The sequence below is a fragment of the Camelus bactrianus genome, chromosome 12 (assembly GCF_048773025.1).
Source record: "Camelus bactrianus isolate YW-2024 breed Bactrian camel chromosome 12, ASM4877302v1, whole genome shotgun sequence".
NCBI lineage: Eukaryota > Metazoa > Chordata > Mammalia > Artiodactyla > Camelidae > Camelus > Camelus bactrianus.
The window spans coordinates 30,058,487-30,072,056 of record NC_133550.1 but is presented as its reverse complement, the minus strand read 5'-3'; the positions used below and the strand labels follow the sequence as shown (position 1 = coordinate 30,072,056).

The window sequence follows — 13,570 nt, the reverse complement described above, 5'->3', positions numbered from 1 at the left end:
GGGTAAACAGTGCCCTGTTATCATTTCACAAAGCCTCAGCTGTCAGCATTTAAGCACCACCATCTCTGCGACAGGCAGGTGGTCAGTACACGGGAGACCCTAACACAAACGAGGAAGGGGAGAATTCGTGATTAAAGTAAGCTTGCTACAGGCAGGCACTGGGGATGCAGAGACAGACAGGACACAGTCTATGCCTTCAGACTCCAGGAGGAAATAGCTGCAGTTGTGGATGGTGTGCTGCCCAGCACACGGTGGAAAATAGCTAAAAGGTCTGAGGAGGCTTCACAGAGGTGACCACTGAGCTGGATCCCGAAATGGGGGCCAGAGTTCAACAGGTAGATAAGAGAAGGGCATCCCAGCAGAGGGGGCAGTGTGGGCAAAAGGAGTGAAAGAGAAGGTGGTAAGTTCTGATAAAGGCAAATGGTTGGGAGTGGTCACTGTATAAAAGGCAGATATTATCAAGATTAGAAGGAGAGAAGGGCAGAGTGGCAGATGATATCTGAAAAAGTAAATTGATCCCTAGCAGCTGTATTCATGACAGCAAAGAAGTGGAAAACACCCAAATGTCCGTCAGCTGATGAATGAATAGATAACACAAAATGTGGTACATCCACGCAACGGGATATTGCTCAGCAATTTTTTAAAAAGTGGTATGTGTGACAACAGGGTGAATCTTGAAAATATCACACTAAGTGAGAGAAGCCAGACAGAAAAGAGCACATATTGTACGATTCCATTTATATGAAATGTTCAGAACAGGCAAATCATAGTGATTGTCAGGACAGGCACAAGGAGGAAATGGGAGAGACTGTTAATAGGCACGTGGTCTCTCTTGGGGGTGTTGAAAATGTTCTAAAATTAGATTGTAGTGATGATTGCACAACGTTGTAAATATACTAAAAACCACTGACCTGTATACATTAAATCAAAGCATCTTGTGTTATGTGAACTATAGCTCAGTAAAACTCTAAACAATATATTTTTTAAAAAACGATTACTGTAAACACCCATACAAAAAGTCGATTGAGATCAGTCACAAAGGATGTTGAATGGCAAAGTGGCAGTGCATGGCAGAAGGATCAATGGAAAAAGATTTCTTGAACTTCAGAGAAAATTAAAGAGCTAACATTTGCTGAGTTTTGGCCATGCACCTTCCAGGCCCCTGCTCGGCCTGTTACATATATCGACTCATTTAATCCTCATCACAACCCCATGAGGTAAGTAATATTATCCCCACTTTACATATGATGAAACTGAGGCACAGAGAGCCTAACTTAATTCAGGCCAACCAGCTTTTTAGCGGCAGGGCCAGATCAGATATGGAAGTAGCCTAGCTCCAGGGTCCTTGCTCCTAACCACTGCCCTGTATTGGTCACGGACTATCAATGTCTGAAGGGACCATAAATAACAGCCTAGTCCAAGCTCCACATTTTACAGGTGGCCAAAGATGGGATATAAACAGTCTACAGATTTTTCCAACACAGCTTCCCTAGGACCAGTCAGGTTAAGTTAGTGTGTCAGACAGGCAGGCAGAAGAAAATTGAGAGTGGTGGAGACTGTGGCCAACTGGAAAGTATACACACTACCTGAAAAATTAACACTCAGTTTCATAGGAGGTGGTGACAGCCAATACTAACACATCTGTGGGCTTCATTCTACTTAAAGAATACCAGTTTGCAAAGCTCTGGGACTTTGCGCACCATCCAGGCATCCTGAGTCATATGAGCAAAGCCTGGCTTAGACAGTTCTCATCATCAATGAAACACTGAAACTCTGGACCTCTAATAGCTTCATCTTAGATCTTGTTGAGTTGTAATAAGGAGCAGGTAGCTCATTGTGGCCCAGAGCCACCCTCTGGAACTTAACAAGTTTTAGTCACACTGGGCCGTGTTCCCAGGGGAGCTGCCGCTGGCGCAGGGTCTTTAAGCCACACCATGTGTGCTGCAGTTCTGGGCAGCACGATGGGGTGGGAGGTGGGAAGACAACTGTAGATGGGGGGGAAAACTGTCCTGGGGAGCAGAGCTTAGGATTGTTTAGTTTCGCCCTGGGGGTGGACTTGGAACCCAGGGAGAACCACAGGGGGACAGATCGCAGCATGCTGCAAGGAAGAGTATCAAGCTTGTAAAACTCTTACATGGAACTCCTTCTGAAAGGCATTGATCAAGCAGGAATGGCCACCACTGGGAAGGGCTGTCATACAGGGGTTCAAAGCAGCCAGCCTGGGTGGCTTTAAGATGATTGTGTCTTTGATGCTTTGCCCTATGTCCTTTCTTCCAGCTGGTCATGCAGTATCTCTACTACGGTGGCCCAGAGTCACTTCTCATTAAAAACAACGAGATAATGGAGGTAAGGAATCAGTTGTGTCACTGAGTGGGTAGCATGCATGGGCAGTGCCTTATGGGGTTTTCATTTGGATGCAGGCTTTGGGGTCCTGCCTGCCTCCTTAGATCTCCTAGGGGCTTCTCATCAGAGCCCTTCCCTGGAAGGCTGGGGTGCTGGGTGCGCTAGTCCAAGCCCTTTTAATAGCAACTGAGTGAAACCTAATTTTAACTGGCTTTGGGAGGGGTGGAGTAAAGGAAATTTACCAAAGAGTCTGAGGCCAGCACTAGCTCCAAGCACAGCTGGGGCTCTAACAACATCATCAGGAACTATCCTTGACTTCTCCCTTGTCATTTGTAAGAGAAATGTATCATCTAAAAAGCATCCCTCAAATCTCAGCATGTCCACTGAGGCAGAAGCTGAGAGCCGGTTACAAAACTCTCCCAGCTTCACTCAGATCCCTCATCCCTGCAGCTCTCTGGCCTTCTCCACCTCCTGTCTACCTCTCCTTACTCAGCCTGTTCTCCCCTCCCTGCTCTGTGGGCCTTGTTTCTGCTCTTGCCTATTCAAAGCCAAGATTGCCCCTCCTCCTTCCTAGAAGTGGAACCCTTGTGTCAAAGCTGGTAGCTTTGAACCAGAAGTCAAAATCACTCCAAAAATCCTTAGCAAAATAACTAGGGCCCCGTTCACCCTGAAGGCCAGGGTGGCTGATGAGAGATGTCAGAACACTATCAGTTATTCAAAAGGTGACCCCACATGGTGGTTCAAACATGGGCTCTGGGCCAGACTGGGTTTCAATCCAGGCCCTGCCCCTTCTGAGCTCTATGATCTTGGACAAGTAATTTAACTTCTCTGAGCCTCCGTTTCCCAACCTGTAGAATGGGGATAACAATATCCATCTCACTGGGTTTTGAAGATCTTAAGAGTTTCTATTTGTAAGGTGCGGACAGTGCCTGGCATGCAGTGAGGGCTGCAGAGCCTACATGTTCACTGTGTCGTACTTTTCTCCTTACTCTGGGAAACCTTCTGTGGTCACACATCCTCCCCAAAGTTACTCTCTTGTCTCTTCTCTGACACTTCACTACCTCAGGACCAGCCTACAGTCTGAGGACGCCATCTCTTTTGTAAACATTTTAAAAAATTATTTGCATGTCAAAATAACAACATACGTTTCAATTATGTAAATAATACAGGAGGGCTTTATAATACATAAAAAAGCAGCTCATCCACCTCCACCCCCCCCACCTCCCCAATCCTTTCTCCAAAGGCAACCCATTTGAACTCTTGCTTCAGCACTTTATTCCCCTCTCAAGAGCCTCTGTTGAGCATCTCCCACGGCCAGGTGCCTTGCTCAGGGCCAGGATACAGCAGTGATGCAAAGGAACAGAAATCCCTCCTCTCTTGGACTCTGGGGAGGGCAACAGGCATGGCATCATGTCTGGTGTGAGAATGGCTGTGAGGAAGGCTCAGACAGGGTAAGGGGGCCAGACAGTGAAGGAAGGAGACGACCTGAAGTGACATCTGTGTGGAGACCTGGCTGAACAGAGGGAGTGAACCCCATCAATATCCATCTTACTGAGTGTTCACACCTATTTCTGGACATAACAATTGCAGGCATTTTTGCTTGACCTCCTGCTATAATAGATGCAAAGTTGATTCACTTCAACCCCATCCCTCCCCTCTGCCACCTTCTTCCCCCAGTCGAGTTCTGCGGCTGGGTCTTAGTCCTCTAGTGTAACCTTCGTGCTTTTGAGTGACTAGCAGCACTTTATCCCTGTGCCTTCACCTTGCGTACCACAGTGGGAGATGAGGGGTTTTCTCACCACTGCCGTTGATTTCCTTCCACCTCCCAACCTCTAACAGGCTCTTTTTATGGTTTTTAGCTTCTGTCTGCAGCTAAGTTTTTCCAGCTGGAGGCTTTACAGAGACACTGTGAAATTATCTGTGCAAAGAGCATCAATACAGACAACTGTGTGGATATTTACAACCACGCCAAGGTAATGAGTCCCATTCTCGCTGCCTGATTGATGTGGGAGAGGCTTTCTTTGCAGACACTCTGAGTTGGGGCAGAGGGAGGATGCTGGGCTTGCCACCCATGCTCCTCCCAAGGTTGGCTTCCCTGCTCTAGAGGAGACGTCTTTCCCTTCATTCACCCCTCCAAACACAGTGAAAGCAGGAACCCAGAAGTTCCCAAAGCAGAGTTGCTCTGAACCCCAGCATGCATATGAATCACAGTGCAGACTCTGCTTCAGCAGCCTTGGGGTGGGCCCTGGTTCTGCGTTTCTAGCCAGCTCCTGGGTGAGCCTCTGCAGCTGGTCTTGGCCACCCCTTGAGTAGCAAGGTTCTGGAACAGTGGTTCTCCAAGTGTGGGCTCCAGTCCAGCAGCATCAGCATCATCCAGGAGCCTGTCAGGAATGTATATTCTGGGCCCCACCCAGACCTAATGAATCAGAAACTCTGGGAGAGAGGCCCAGCCATCTGTGGCTTCAGAAGCCCTCCAAGTGATGCTGGTATTGTTCATGGGTGAGAACCGTTATTCTAGAACTGAGGTTCCCATCGCTGGCTGCATGGTTGGGTCACCTAGGCACTCACTTAAAATCCCTGTGCCTAGGACCTATCACAGACCAATTCATCAACCTCTGAGGGTGGAGCCTGCAAAAAAGTATTTTTCACAGCTTCCTGGGTGATCATCAGATGTGCCAAGGTTGAGACAGGCTGTCAGCACTAGAGAGGTTCAAGGAGCCCTCCTAGTCACGTGGACCCAATGCCTGACTACTAATCAGAATCACCGGCGAGAGTTCCAAATCCCTGTTTCTCCCCTCACCCCCATGATCTCTGCGGTGGAGCCCAGAAATCTGTATTTTTAGCAGGCTTCCAGGGTGACACTGTTGTGAATTTAGCTCTAAGGCCAGTCTTCACAAAATCAGTGAATCACCGGTTTCCTACAATTCATTTCACAAGTAGGGATACGGGGACCAAGAGAATTAAAATAATTTGTCCAGGTGCCACTTCATTTTCTTTCATGTGCTCAGGACAGAAGGATTAGCATTTGCTGGGAAGAAACAATGAAATGAGTTAACATCAGGAGTTCATTTAAAACAAACAAAGCACTCTTCTTTTGCATCACTGGAGCTCAGCACACATGCCTCCCACATCCATAGTCTTTAGAAGGACAACTGATGTGAATAATGTTCTTTCTGCTTGTTGTGAGAAAACAGGTTGCATTTGAGATATTTTCTGTCTTAAGCTAACATTCACTGAGCCCTTTCCATGTGCAGGCACCTGTGCTTAAAGCTTTGTTGTTTTACCTTTTTTAATCTTCACCACAACCCTTTAATTAGTCCCATGTAATAGTAAGGAAACTGAGGCACAGAGAAGTGAAGTAACTTGCTTAACACAACTATTACTGAGTTTTTTTTTGTCATTGTAGTAAGATATACATAACGTGAAACTTACCATTTTAACCATTTCTAAGTGTACACTTTAGTGGCATAAGTATATTCATTCACATTCTTGTGCGACCATCAAGCACCATCCAACTCCGGAACTTTTCATCTTCCCAAACTGAAACTCTGTACCCGTTAAACACTAACTCCCCATACCCTCCTCCTTCCCAGCCCCTGGCAACCACCATTCTATGTTCTGTCTCTATGAATTTGACTACTTTAGGTCTCTCATATGAGTGGAATCATATGGTATTTGTCTGGCTTATTTTTGTGGCTGGCTTATTTCACTTAGCACAGTGTCCTCAAGGTCCATCCATGTAGCATTTGTAGAATTTCATGTCTTTTTAAGGCTGAATAATATTCCATTGTATGTTCATACCACATTGTGTTTATCCATTCATCATCTATCAGTGAACACCTGCGTTGCTTCCACCTATTGGCTGTTGTGAATAATGCTGCTGTGAACGGGGGTGTGCAAATGTCTGTTCAACTCCCTGCTTTCAGTTCTTTGGGGTATCCACCTAGACGTGTAAACCTGGATTGGTCTCACTCCAAAGCACATCTTCTTAACCTTGTATTTACTGTCTGGCCTAACAAATGTCAAATGTTTGAAATATCTACAATAGTCCTGATACTCAAAAAAGATTTTCTGATTGGTCATCAGTAAATCAAAAGGTCCAGTCAGACTACTTCCTACCCACACACACTGGGTGTTTTGGTTAAATGAAGATTTTACCAAAATCTGGTTTCTTGGGACATAGAAAATTTGTTTTTTATTTTAAACTGATTATTTTTCGAAAAAGCATCCAGAGAAACTCTGTCTCTACCCAGGAGGAGGGCCTGATTGGTCCTATGGTCCTCTGCCTCCTCCCCTGGCTGTGGACACTGAAAATGCCCTGTGAACCCCACATCCAGGGGGGCTTTTCCATGGCCTCTCTTCTTGGCAGCAAGACCCTCATTGCATAGTCCCATTTTAATCCATTTAGGCTCCTCGGCAGGCAGCTTCCATAGCTCTTTTGTTATCTTATAACGCATTCTGGGTGGGGAATACATTTGTGCTGCAGGCTTAGAACACCTATGGCAGAGAACCACCTCTGCAGCCAGAGCTTGGCCTTTTTTAGAAGCCAGCCTCTGCCTCGCCTCCCAGGCCACGTCCTGGAACGTTTCTAAGGTCAACGCCTGCCCTCCGTGATCCTTGCATGGAGGACAGGGCCAGGCCAGCACCCCTTGCCCTTTCTATGCGTCATTTCCTGGTGCTGTGGATACTGCAGCTCTGGCTAATGATAACCTGCCATGTGGATTCCATTACTGGCAGACTGTGCTGCAAATTGAATCTGGTTGAGTAAAAGAGAAAACAAAGAAACCAACACTCAGTTTGGAACCCCAGGAAATGCAGGCATTTAGATACCAACAGCCAAGTTCCAAATGTCAACAAGTTCTTGGCAACATTCCCTCTGTTCTATACCTAACCATTGGAGACAGCCATGGAGTTTTATACAGAGGAGAAGCCCAGCGCATAAATGCGCAGCTTAGTCATCTTTTTTTTCCTAGCAAAGCTGTCTCAAACTATTTGGGCATGAAGAAGAGGCCCTTGAGCTTCTGCCACCCCATTCGGGGTATCTTTCAACTTGAGAAAAAGGACAAGCTGGCTCATCAAGTTGAATCTAAGCTAATGCAATAAGTTCAACAGGGCACCATGATGGGAAGAACATAGGTCTGGAAACCAGGGGATCCGTTCCCTAGTGTTTATTGTGCACCCACTATTTACCAAGGAACTGTATATGCATCAGAATAAGAAATTAGTAAGACATGGTCTCTGCACTTGAAAAAATCATTGCCTAGGACAGAGGTCAGCAAACTTCTGTGAAGAGCCAAATAAATATTTTCACAGAGGCCATGAGGTCACTTCAAATCTACTCAACTCTGCCATTGTAGTGCAAAGGCGGCCAGAGGCAATATGCAAATGAATGGGTGTGGCTGTATCCCAATAAAACTTTGTTTACAAAAACAGGTTGTGGGCCACATTTGGCCCAGAGGACTTTAGTTTATCAACCATTGGTCTAGGAGATGAGAGTTCCAATGCCAGTTCTGTCAGTAACTAGCCATGTGGAGATAAGCAAGCATCTGATGTGTAGTCACCATTCAGTAAGTGCCACCACATGTAAATGTAAGTATTTATTGGGCTTATTCTCCACTTACACTAACTTGTGATGAGAGACATTTGTATACAAAGTATATGGTAAGGGGAAGGGGGCTCCCTGTGTCCAAGGACTCAGAGATAACTCTGAGCCTCATTTTCCCCACGTGTACAATGAGGCCTTTTCTCTGTGACTCTGAAAGGAGGCTTCATGTTGAAAGAATGAAAGCATTCCTAAGAACTCTTCCAGCTCCAGGATACTGCGCATCTATGTGAACATTTGGGTGACGACAAACCTGCTAACCTGATAAACCTCCTCTGGCTCTCAGAGACCACAGAATTTTCTGGTGTTTCTGTCCTAAGTACCTCTCATTTTGTAACTTGGGAAACCGAAGCCCACAGAAGTGATTTGACTTGCCCAAAGTTGCACATGGTTTTTATGAAGACAGGCCATTGAGTCAGTGAATTAGCATGTGGTGTCAGCAAGTTCAAGGTTACAGACTTGGTCCTTCTACAGGCCAAGTAGCTGAACTAGGTTTCATAGATACAGTCAACTCCCCTTATCCCAACCTAGCCACCTACTTTATCCATATGTGTCACTGGATACAAATTAGTGAAATGAGAGTAATAATTATAAATAGTTTACATTTATCATGACAGCTAATGCTGAGTGAGTGCCAACTACAATCAACCATTGTTCTGAATGTCTCGTGTATTATCTCATTTAATGCCAACAACAGCTTATTAGGTAGGTATTATTATCTTCCCCCATTTTATGGGTAGGAATACTGAGGCACACAGAGATTAAATAACTCGTCCAACAGCAGACGGCTGGAAGTGGTGAAGTCTGGAATAAAAGCTCAGGCAGATTCCAGAGCCCCCCTCCCTTAGCTCCCTTCCTAACCTGCCTTCCCTAAGGGTGACAGATGACAAGAGTCCTGCTGTAAATTATGTTCCATTCAATCCCCCGACAGGTCTATGATGCAAGTAACATAATTCCCATTTGGAAAGTGAGGAACCTAAAGCCAGAAGCCAAGTGACCCAGCCTTGGTCAAATATTCAGAAAAGTGTGGGAGTCCCAAATTGAATCCAAGGCTTCCGGTCATTCCACAATTTCCCTGTTGGCATAGCCTCATTGTAATACCACCATTCCACATCTAACAGCTTAAAGCGCGTCTCTGGCTTAAAGAACAGAATATTAGGGAGTTCAGAAGGATAAATTCCACATTTGGATAATTTAGATAATTCAGCATCTAAATAAAGCAGCAGGACATCATCTCAGGGAGCACTTTAACTCCTGAGCATGCACTTCACTGCAATAGAGATTTACAAGCTTTGAAAATTGTAGAAAAGTTCTGAGTACAGACAGCCAACCCACATCCACATTTGCTTCTGCATCTCAAACATGGATCCCTCCACCAAGCACGCTTCTGAGGCTAAATACCCATCTTCTGTTGAATGGTATCAGGCTGGAAGCCGTACATCCTAATAGTTAAACACACAGCCTTCAGGACTTGAGTTACCAAGGCTCACCTCCTGGCTCTGTCCTTGACATGTTGTGTGAATTTTTGTAAGCTACTCTCTTATTTCAATTTCCTCATCTGTAAATCGGAGGGGGTAATAGTACCTGCCTAAAGGAAATTTGAGGATTAAATGAGATGATGCACATGAAGTGCCCAGCACAGTGTCCAGTATATCATATACTGTCAATAAATGTTTGCTGTTGGCATCATTACTCTGAGAGTTAATTGTTCATTCATACATTCAACAAATACGTATTGAGTGTCTACCACCTGCCAAGCCTTCTGCTTGGGCTTGTAAAGTGAGCCTGCTCAGCATCATCCCTTCTGTATTGGTTTAGTCTGTCAGGAACCACGTCTCTAGATCAGTTTGTTAACCTTGGCAGTATTGACAACGTGAGCTGCATAAGTCTTTGCAGTGGGTGCTGTCCTCTGCATTGTGGGATGTTAATGGCGTCCCTGGCTTCTACCCATTAGATGCCAGTGGTACGTACACCGCCCCAAGTTGTGACAACCAAAAATGTATCCAGACTTCCAAATGTCTCCTAAGAGGCAAAATCACCCCTGTTTGAGAACCACTGCCCTAAGTACAGGTGGTAGGTAGGCACTGCCCACTCACAGGGTGGTTGTGAGAATTAAGTAAGTTAATTAATACTTGTAAAGAGATTAGAACTGTGTCTGCAACTTCATTAGCTGTAGTGGAGCAAAGAGACACAAAACCCAGTATTAAAATAGTGAGTACTTGAGGGGAGGATATAGCTCAAAGGTAGAGTGTGTGCTTAGCATGCACAATGTCGTGGGTTCAACCCCCAATACCTCCATTAAATAAACAAAAACCTAATTATCTCCCCCCCCAAAAAACAAAAACAAACAAAAATAGTGAGTGCTTATTTAGCACACGAGTCAGTGGCATGGCTGGTTTCTTCTGGTGTCAGCTGGCCTTGCTTCTGAGGTCAGCTCACCGGTCAGTTTGTGGTTGGCTTTGCTGATCCTGGCTGGGCTCTGTCACTGTCAACTCAGTTTCACGTGGTTGCTCATGCTGCAAGCAGTCTAGCTCAGGCTTGTGTTGAAGGCAGAGGCAGGATTCTGAGAGAAAGCACTGTAGTACACACTGCCACTTGAAGCCAGCTCAGAACTGGCAACTCTCACTTCTACCATGTTCTGCTGGCCTGAACAACTCACAAAGCCAAACAGTGGAGAAATGGACTCAGCCCTTTGGTTGGAGGAGCTGCAGTCACACCCCCTGGGTGTGATACAGCAAAGAACGCAGAATCAGAGCCACTGTTGCAGGCCATCTACCTTAGTAGGTGTTCGTCATTATCATATAGGAAAGCAGGTACATTTTGGAAACATAACCATCTCCTGCTTGCTCTCCACTCTCTGCAGTTTCTCGGAGTCACAGAGCTCTCAGCATATTGCGAAGGCTACTTTCTCAAAAACATGATGGTCCTCATCGAAAACGAAGCATTCAAGCAGCTCCTATATGACAAAAATGGCGAAGGGACGGGCCAGGATGTGCTCCAGGACTTACAGAGGACGTTGGCCATCAGGATTCAGTCAATTCACTTGTCATCTTCCAAAGGTTCTGTTGTATGAAACATCCAGTCCAGGGAATATTCCCCGGGGACTTGCCAGTTCTCCTGCTGCATTGGCTGTACACAAACTTACAAATTTCACCTGGAGTCTGTTTTTGGCTGGGTCAATGAGCTGCCTCTACTGCCTCAGCTTCTCTTGAATAAGCAAATGCAGCTCCCATAAGCTCCTGTTGAGAAACAAAGGACATGCCACTGGCCAGCAGGTCAGATTGCAGCTGGGTGCAGAGCTAGAAGGTCAACATGGGGTAGCCAGGCTGACCTCATCCCAAAGCACCCCTGGGGCAGTTGAACACCCATTGCCAGGGACTACTGTCCAATGGATGGACTGAGAGCTAAAGATCATTCGGGTTCCAGGTTGACAGCTGGAGAATTTAACTGTACCAGCCCTGAAAAGCATTATATTTATTACACATTAAGGTTCTTAGTAGCTGCAGTTCAGTAAGAGTCAACAGTGATAGCAAATCAGTGAGACTGTTACCAATAACGAAGACATAATTTGGCAAATTTTTAGGGGTGGGAACTTTTTAAAATATTCATTAAAAAAAAACCAAAAACAGGGCAGCCTTGTAGTTTAAAATATATTTCTAAAAGCTTAACAGTTCATTTTCAACTGAATTGTGTCTAGGGATCTGTGTTTTGAGATTTTTTTTAAACAGTAAGTCGCAGGTCTACTCTGTATAAACATGCATCTGACAAGATACTGCTGACATTCTACACAAGGTGAAATAGTGACCTTGCCTTAGTGATCATGGTTACACAAAAGAGGTGCACTGCCAATAATTATCTCTAACTCAGTAGCTGAAAACCTGCATGCTAATCGTGGTTTCGGGGTGAAAATAAAACCCCCCCACATTAAAAAAAAAACAAACATGCGTTTGCATGGGCCCGAACCTGTGAAATATTATGTTTGTGCTTCATTTTTGCCAAGGTCAAAAGGTACCATGACTTCTTGCTGAAAGCCCATTTGATGAAACTAACATATTCATTTCCTTTCCTAGTTACAAATGATTCTGGGATGCTTTTGCAGAAATGTGTTCATAGATGATACTGAATAGGGGTTGGGAGGAGGGGCATGTCAGAGAATTTACTATTAACCCAGAGTTTTCTCTGTATTCTCAGAAGATGTTAATAGTTTGTTACTAGCCAGAGAAGATGACTATGTTAGATTATTTTTAAAGATGAAACATGTATGATAGGATGGATTCTTTCTGTATTCTGAGAGTGTACAGTATAGGGTTATCTATAATGAAAGTTTATATCAACAGGGTTCCGTTTGCTCTGCCATATATTATAAGCAAAAGAGATTAGTGAAGTGCCACAATATTCCAAATAATTTTTGAGTTGCTGCCTTTTTTTTTTTCTTGTCCTTTCATTTGAAACCTAGATAACATGCAGTAAAACTAGGAGAATGACTTTTACCCTCTGGGATGGCAAAGTTTCGTTGATAAACGTATTTCCTAGCATGCCTTTGGGAACTTGTGCGCGGACCCTAGATTCTAAAGGAGCTGCTGTTCATCTGTTGTACAAGCTCCCTGAGCCATTGTACAGAGGACCAATGTCAAGTCCTGTTTCACGGGTATGACCCATGGAGGACCCTGGCCACGTCTGTCTAGCCATGTCTGTCTACAGTATTGGCTCTTCTGTGATGCTGATACACAAGGCCTCTCTTCCACTTGGTCATTTGCAAACCACCCCAGCCCCTACCATCAAATGAGGAAGGGGAAAAAAAACTGCCTACAAGGAGCCCAAGTTACAGATACACAGCTCGTCGTGAGTCGTGGGTTGTCCCTGTCTCCTGCCTCCTCCTGTCCTCAGAGATGCTGCGTGGATGTTTCCTTCCCCGTGACTGACTTCCCTGTGAATGTCTAATGCTAGTTCAGGGCCTCTGGGCATTGATTTGTACAGCGGCAACTCCTGACGGGCTTCTGTTACGGTTTGGTGTGCTTTCTCTGTCATTAAAAAAATGGTTTTCCCACGCTGCGCATTCTTTGTATGGTCCGAGTGAGCTCTTTACCCCACATCTGGAGCCTGAGAACTTCACTCAGTCAAGAGATTGGAAAATGTGACCCCAAGGGGAAAAAAATCAAGGGAGATGAAGATGCCAGATAAAAGATAGGTGCTGTGTTGCTGGCACTTCCACTCTGTCAACTAGAACTTGGCTAACCAGGCTGTAGTCCCTTGGGTCTGCAGGCACCCTCTGGGTGCTGCCCTTGGGTTTCCTCCCTTTCAGGCAGAGGACTTACAGGTGTCGCCTGTAAGTGCCTCTAGCCCCGGTAGCTAACTCACCCACAAAGGGTGGAGTCCTTGATGAATCATTTGGCTGGGGCAGGGGTAGGGGGATCCCAACCTGGTATGCCCCGCTCCAAAGGCCAGCATGAATGATGTTTGTGGTTGGTGGCAGCATTCTGGGATTGCGGGTTAGGGTCATGGAGGGACAAGCAGCTCTCCCCTGGGAGTGTCATCATCACTAAAGTTAAACTGAGTCCCCAGCTGGTCCCCTCTGTCTACTGGCCCAGCCTGGGCCCAACCCAGGTCCGGTGGAGATGAATATCC

At 45.5% G+C, this 13,570-nt stretch overlaps 1 protein-coding gene across 16 annotated transcripts in view; it reads left to right on the top strand.

The window, feature by feature from the left end:
* ABTB3 (ankyrin repeat and BTB domain containing 3) overlaps positions 1-12,992 on the top strand; it is a 505,725-nt gene extending 492,733 nt beyond the window's left edge. For all 16 annotated transcript variants that reach the window (XM_074375114.1, XM_074375117.1, XM_074375115.1 and 13 more), the window contains 3 exons: positions 2,278-2,346; positions 4,203-4,316; positions 10,809-12,992. In XM_074375114.1, the coding sequence (XP_074231215.1) occupies positions 2,278-2,346; positions 4,203-4,316; positions 10,809-11,018 (393 nt within the window). In that variant the 3' untranslated portion in view covers positions 11,019-12,992. The remainder of the gene's footprint in view (positions 1-2,277; positions 2,347-4,202; positions 4,317-10,808) is intronic.
* Positions 12,993-13,570: the final 578 nt, after the last annotated feature.